At 44.7% G+C, this 5685-nt stretch overlaps 1 protein-coding gene across 1 annotated transcript; it reads left to right on the forward strand.

Moving 5' to 3' along the window:
* The first annotated feature begins 2088 nt into the window (after positions 1–2088).
* LOC147436236 (pentatricopeptide repeat-containing protein At2g13600-like) lies at positions 2089–4366 on the forward strand. Its single transcript, XM_086489160.1, has one exon. It carries the CDS (start codon positions 2164–2166, stop codon positions 3874–3876), a length of 1713 nt encoding a protein of 570 aa, XP_086345286.1. The 5' UTR covers positions 2089–2163; the 3' UTR covers positions 3877–4366.
* The last annotated feature ends 1319 nt before the right edge of the window (positions 4367–5685 follow it).

Below are 5685 nucleotides of genomic sequence, written 5' to 3' on the forward strand. Positions count from 1 at the left end.
CGAGAATGAAAGCTAGAAAGTCAAGCACTCATTTGCGATACAAATTACTCCTTGGATATTAAAGCACCTAGAAGGCAAAGAGGTGCTTGCAATTATCTCAAGGTGGGTGATCATATGAGAGTGGTGAATGTTCTTGTCATATAGGTCTATGTGTGTTTGTGTGTCTGTGAGAGAGAGAGAGAGAGAGAGAGAGAGAGAGAGAGAGAGAGAGAGAGAGAGATGTCATGACACAAGACAAGACAAGAACTCTTATGCTCTAGCGTTATGCAATCAACAAGATAGGAGTTTTAAGTCTTGTGTAAGTGGATGCCGCCGAAATATCATTGCTTAAGAGTGGTCTATCAATCGGCTTCTTAAAAGCTAACAAAGATAAGAAACCCCTACATCTATTCGCAAACATGGAGAAGAGCGCATGCACCTAGAATAGTGGTCTTTGAACGACATAGTACAAGCATACTGTGTGCACGTGTTACGCATGCAATGCTATCGTGGTGGAGAGAAGGCACAATGCGAGGATGCAAAATAAAGCCTAAGTGTGTTTCAAAATGTCGTTGTGCATCAAATGGTGTATTCAAGAGACAGTGCTCACAGGCTCAACCACTCGAAATATTGCTATTGGAGGCCGCCCTACTTGTCAGACATGTGATGTCCTCGATCACTATTTTCAAAAGCAATACATCTGACTTTTTCTAAAAAGCCCCTAAAAGGTAAGCCTTCTTCTACTTCTTGAGGTAAATCAATTGATTAGAGCAACATTGCTATTGACCTACTGCTAGATTTTGACTATCTTTTGACGATGCGAGTAGCAATTCAAGACTAGAGAAGCATCATGGCACAACATCATAACAAGCTACGATTGGAATGCTCCTCGAGAAGTGTTAGAGATGAGGCCAACAATCACAATTGGCACAAGAAAGAAGCGAAGCCCATGCAAGGATTTAAGCGTAGCATAACACAGCAATAAGAGAATGACTAAAACAAACATTAGACTTGCAAAATAGTAATGAAAATAACCATCATCGAACAACGATATTCGCCAATTTCAGAATGAGTAGCAGATTCATAATACAAGTCAGCGATACATTTCAAATACAAATTCTTCAAAAGTTTGACGAAGCAAAATGAGGAACTACAACACAAAAGCCATCAATAAGCCTCACTGCCTTCAAAATCCATGCTGTCAGCACCATCGGAGTCTCCACTGCTTACATACCATTCTCGTCCTTCAGCAACAAAAGAACTCCCAATATGTTCTTTGGAAGCCATTGGCAAGCAAAGCTAAAGTTAATTTTAATACTAAATGAGCTCACAAATTCTGAGATGCACAAAGCAAGAAGAAGGGATGCTCTTACACAATTTGATAACATAACATAATTTTAATACTTGATCTCCACACAGCTTTTGAGATGCAGAAAGAGAGAAGAAGGCCTCCTCTTATAGACTTTGATAAGAGGGGCGCCAGAGGAATGCTGACTCTACTTCCTGTCCTACTTGCCACAAGGCCGAACATCTGCACCTCGCATCACATTGAATGTGCACAAGCGCAAAAAACAGAGCTGTTTCGGGCTTCTCATCAATCCTTCAATGCCCTGCAAGGCGTCACACACAGTGTGAGAGAAAAGAATCGGGCTTCCCATCAACCATTCAATGCATTGCAAGGCGTCATACACACTGTGAGAGAGAACAAAGCCGTGCAGGCTTACCACATGACGCAGCAGACGGCCTGCATCACGTGCACAAAAAAGGGCGTCTTCACAAGCGGGTACCTTCAGCTGTGGACAAGGATATTTCGCCACGCCTTCCCCATGCGCTGCAGAGAAGGTCCGGTCATCCACGCGGTGCAGTAGGCTTGAGGGAAACGTAAACATCTCTAAAGCCCTAAATGTTTATCCTCTCAATCCACCTGGCACTCATCGGGCCATCCAAAATAAACGATCATAAAACTGCACGTTTTCTTTTCTCCACCACCCTCTCCTATGGCCTCTGCAGGCCAAAAATGATCAACCCATAAGGGCAATTCAAAGAGTGATAGCAAGCAAGTACCTATGAGACATAGGGCAAAGAATATCGGAATGCTCTCTCTCTCTCTCTCTCTCTCTCTCTCTCTCTCTCTCATCGTTGAAAATCATTGTCAACTTAGCTGTTGAAACGACAGAAAAGTTTATGCTGTGGAGGGAGACACGGCCACGGTGGGACAATCGCCAGGCAGGCTCGGTTTACCCGGCGTTTGAGGGCGAGCTCAACAGGCTGTCTCTGTGGATTTCCGGCTGCTGCAATGCATCTGATCGGCCCACAGGAAGAGCTCTCTATGGTGCGGCTCAAGCGCAAGATGGCGAGCTTTTCAAACCCAAGGCTCAGGAAGTGGAAATTTCCGCCATTGTGGCCTCCCTTAGGGTTTGTTCCAAGAGCAAGGATATCTGTAAAGGAACTCTATTGCATGCTGATGCTCTGAGAAAAGGATTGCTAACTAAGTGCTTGAACGATCTCATCTCCATGTATGCGAAGTGCGGAAAGCCTTCTGTAGCAAAACAATTGCTTCACATGCACAATAGCATGGATGTTTTCACTTGGACCGATGTTATTGCTGCTCTGACCCATCATGGGTTTGGCCAGGATGCTCTGTTCTGTTTCGAACAAATGCAACACCAAGGTCTTACCCTAGATGCGACCACCTTTACTTGTGTATTGAAAGCTTGTGGCAGCATAAGGGCATCTGACAAGGGAGCAAAAATTTATGATGAGATTTGCAGGCGAGGTTTACTTCGGAAGGATATTATACTTGGTACAGCTGTTGTTGATATGTATGCCAAGTGTGGCGCTCTTGCGAGAGCACAACAAGCATTGGACGAGCTTCCGACACGCAATGTTATTTCTTGGACTTCACTCATCACAGGATATGCGCAACAAAACCAAGGCGTGCAAGCTTTGAACTGCTATGAACATATGCTGCACGAGGGCCTTACTCCAAATGCCATGACCCTCGTAAGCGTCTTGAAAGCTTGTGGTAGCATAGGAGCCCTCGACACAGGGGAGCAAATACTTGACGAGATTGCAACACAGGGCTTGCTGGGAACCGATGTTGTGCTTGGCACTGCAATGGTTGACATGTATGCCAAGTGTGGTGCTTTTCCAAAAGCACGAAAAGTACTTGCAGATCTTCCTGTCGAAAGTGCTGCCTCTTGGAACGCACTAATCACAGGATATGTACAGCAAGGTCTAGGTGAGCAGGCATTGAGCTGTTTTGAGCAGATGCAGCAAGAGGGACTTAAACCAAATGATGTAACCTTTCTGTGCATCTTAAAAGCATGTGGGTATCTCGGAGCCACTGAAAAGGGGGAGCATATACATGATGAGATTGCCAGGCAGGGACTTCTGGGCAACAGCCTTGTACTTGGTAATGCCCTGGTGCACATGTATGGCAAATGGGGTGCCCTTGCAAAAGCACAGCAAATTCTTGAGGAACTTCCAACTACAGATGTTGTGTCTTGGAATACTCTAATTGCAGGATATGCTGAACATGGGCAAGGTGAGCAAGCACTTTCATGTTTGGAACGAATGCAAGGCAATGGCCTTTTTCCCGATGCTGTCTCTATCGTGTGTGCCTTGAAAGCTTGCAGTATCATAGGTCTAGTAGAGAAGGCCCACAGATATTTTTTGAACATGAGCACAAAGTATGGCATCAGGCCAAACTCTTGGCATTATACTTGCATGGTCGATGTTCTGGGTCGTGCTGGGTTTCTTGAGGAGGCAATAAAAATTATTAAGAGAATTCCATCTTCTGGTACTTCAAATGCCCTTTGGTCTGCTGTGTTGGGCGCCTCCAGGACATGGGGGGATAAGAGTATAGGGAAATTGGCTTTCAAGCATGCACATTAGGTAGATTGCAGTGCTTTGCTTTCTAGGGACTGAATGATTTGTGCATGGATGCTTCACGATGTCGATCAGAGTGAGGATATAAGAAGAGTTTTCCACTTATATTTCATACCCCTGATCAAAGCCGTCATCCGTAGCAAGCAATGTGATCACAGATGTTGGTTTTTCCTGAGGTCCACTATTGCAAACCTCTAAGGGGGGTTTCTCCCCCTTAACCTATTAGGCGTGAAACATGATGAGGTAAGACCATGTACCATTGGCAAAGCCAAGCTTAGGAACCCTGCATAGGGTCGCAGTCACAAAGGGCTCCTTCCTGCCAAGTTGAACCACCTCAGAAGGCTGCTTCAGTCCGAGTGCTCATGAGCAAGAGGTGACGAGGAAGTTTCAGTCACGTGCTCAATGGCAAGATTGGTGTGAGTTCAACCCACAACTAAGTGCACGTGACTGTGTCAATATGAAGTACAAGCCTAACAACACTAGTTGTTTGAAACCAGTACTTACACTACAACTATTGTATCAAAGTATTTTTATGTGTTCAAAACGATCTGGCCTCAGCACGGGTCTGAGGGGTAGCCAATCCTCCAGGGGCTGAGAAGTAGGCAGAAGGGGAAATGTCTCAAAAGAGACTGCACTTTCGCCGAAACTCGCTTGGGCTCTTAAGTCTGCGGAGTTATTAGAATCCCACACAAAGTACTTTATGTAACACGATCAAGTGTATGTAAACCAAACGACTCTAGATGTAACATCCTTTCCAGTACCAGGGGCAGCCAAATTTTTTATAAACCTACATTCCATCTTATTGTATATTGCTACCACAGCTTTCCTTTCGTTCGATTCACTAGGACAAGCAGTTGTTTGGCATTATCAAAGAGTTTGTGCCTTCTGCATCAATATACCTTAAAAAGAAAGTTTCCAAATATTAGCTGAGGAACTTAGTAACTTCCCTTCTACTCTTAAGAGCAGTCTTGGATGAAAGTTTTGAAGTATCTATGGCTTGTATCACACTTGCCAGCGGCACACATGGTTAGTGACCTTGTATGACCTATCATTGTATGGGAAGGGGCAACATCACTATTATGTCCCTATCACAAGGAAAGAGACCTAGCCTCTGACACCGTTAGGATGGGTGATGACTGACCTCATACGTGCCTAGCGTCAGGACCTCTGCCATTGATGTCATCTTCTATGAATGAGGCTTTAGCTTCAGTTTATAAGTGACAGACTCCAATGGCCGGGTTCGCACAATGTCCGCCCAAACACTAAACATACATCCCGACTGCCAAGAAACTCATGGACATTCACACCGAGATTCACACTCAGCACACAATATGAAATCTTTCTAATTGTGAAGTATTTCACAGCCGTGCCACGGTCAATGTAGCCAATCATGGAGTTGCGAATGAGTTCGGGTGCAGATGAAGAGGGAAGATGGGCAAGTATATGGTAATTTTGGTGCTGATATCTGCTTGCCACCTTGGTGTTCCAGGTGGTAACATCTGGGTTCTCAGTGTACTCTCCTACATTTGCAAAATATCATCTGCAAAAAGTTACCAATTGTCTGCTTTCATTGTTTTAACCAAGGGCCCCTTATAAAGGATTGCCTAGACACTCTAGCAATAGAATGCTAGAACCGGCAACATTATCCATAGAACCTGCACCATCATGCAGAAAACATGTATCCACAGATCTTGGTCCTACATCATAACCTTGCATAAGTTCCAAACACCCTTTGCAACAACACGTTGCATGGTGTATGCCCAAAGTGGGTAGTTGTCCCCATCAAGTGTCCTCAACAGACAGCATCAAAAGGAA

This window comes from Adiantum capillus-veneris, chromosome 18 (assembly GCF_014529385.1).
Source record: "Adiantum capillus-veneris isolate H3 chromosome 18, ASM1452938v2, whole genome shotgun sequence".
In the NCBI taxonomy this organism is placed as follows: Eukaryota; Viridiplantae; Streptophyta; class Polypodiopsida; order Polypodiales; family Pteridaceae; genus Adiantum; species Adiantum capillus-veneris.